We start from the raw sequence: 1,185 nt of genomic DNA on the forward strand, positions 1-1,185 counted from the left end.
AAACGGTCCAAAGACTAAGGCGTTGTGAAAATGCACCTCCCGTAAATCCGTCAACGTTATCAGAAATAACTATTATTGAACCGTATACATTGACATTAAACAATAAACCCTTCCTCCTCTATGATAGTGGTTCTGATGATGTTAATCGAATATTATTGTTTTCAACTGAAGAAAATTTAAAAATATTATCTGACCAATATCATTGGTTTATTGATGGTACATTTAAGTCATCCCCACAACTCTTTACTCAGCTTCTTACAATCCATGCAATAAAATACGACACAGTATTACCGTTAGTGTTTGCACTTGTGCCAAATAAAACACGTGGTAGTTATACTAAGATTATTAATGAACTTCTAAATTTGGAAAAAAATTTACGGCCAGCAAGTGTTATGGTTGATTTTGAACAAGCGCTTTTAGGTGCAATTACAGACGTTTTCAAGGACACCCGAATAAGAGGCTGCTTTTTTCATTTTGGACAATGTATATGGAGAAAAATACAGTGTATCCCTGAAATAAGAGAAAAATATATTTCAAATGCTGACTTTGCCTTAAATGTAAAACAGCTAATGGCTTTAGCATTTGTACCGATACCTGACGTCGAAGAAAAATTTGACGAATTAATGTCCCAACGTTTTTTTGTAGAAAATGAAGAACTATTGTTTCCATTGAAAGACTACTTTGAAGATACATGGATCGGCAGACCAAATAGACGTAGAACTCGACGCCCACCTACATTTAGTTTAGCACTATGGAATCAATACGACGCAACACTTGCAGATTTGCCAAAAACAAACAACTCCGTCGAAGGTTGGCACAGAGCATTTTCGTCATTGTTAGGTGCATCTCATCCAACAATATGGCGTTTAATAGACACAATAAAAAAAGAACAAGGGTCAACGGAAATAAAAATCAATCAATTAATAGCAGGGCAAGAACAGGTAGCTAAAAAGAAAAAATATACGAAGACAACTACACGGATTAAAAAAATTGTAAATTCTTACCATGAACGTAATCTCAATGAATATTTAATTGGAATTGCTCATAATTTACAAATATAAGGTATTCATTTTTATTATAATTATTGCTCAAAATTTTTTTTATTATTAATATTATTATTTATATATTTTTTATTATTATTATTAAACAACATTTACATTTTACAAATTATTTTATGTGCCAATA

At 31.6% G+C, this 1,185-nt stretch overlaps 1 protein-coding gene across 1 annotated transcript; it reads left to right on the forward strand.

Annotated features, from left to right (window-relative positions):
- Positions 1-127: 127 nt before the first annotated feature.
- LOC111035118 lies at positions 128-941 on the forward strand (the record flags this gene model as incomplete). Its single annotated transcript, XM_022316634.1, has 1 exon — positions 128-941. A coding segment is annotated over one exon (814 nt), but the record flags the coding sequence as incomplete, so codon positions are not given.
- Positions 942-1,185: the final 244 nt, after the last annotated feature.

This window comes from Myzus persicae, unplaced genomic scaffold (assembly GCF_001856785.1).
Source record: "Myzus persicae strain clone G006 unplaced genomic scaffold, MPER_G0061.0, whole genome shotgun sequence".
Lineage (NCBI taxonomy): Eukaryota > Metazoa > Arthropoda > Insecta > Hemiptera > Aphididae > Myzus > Myzus persicae.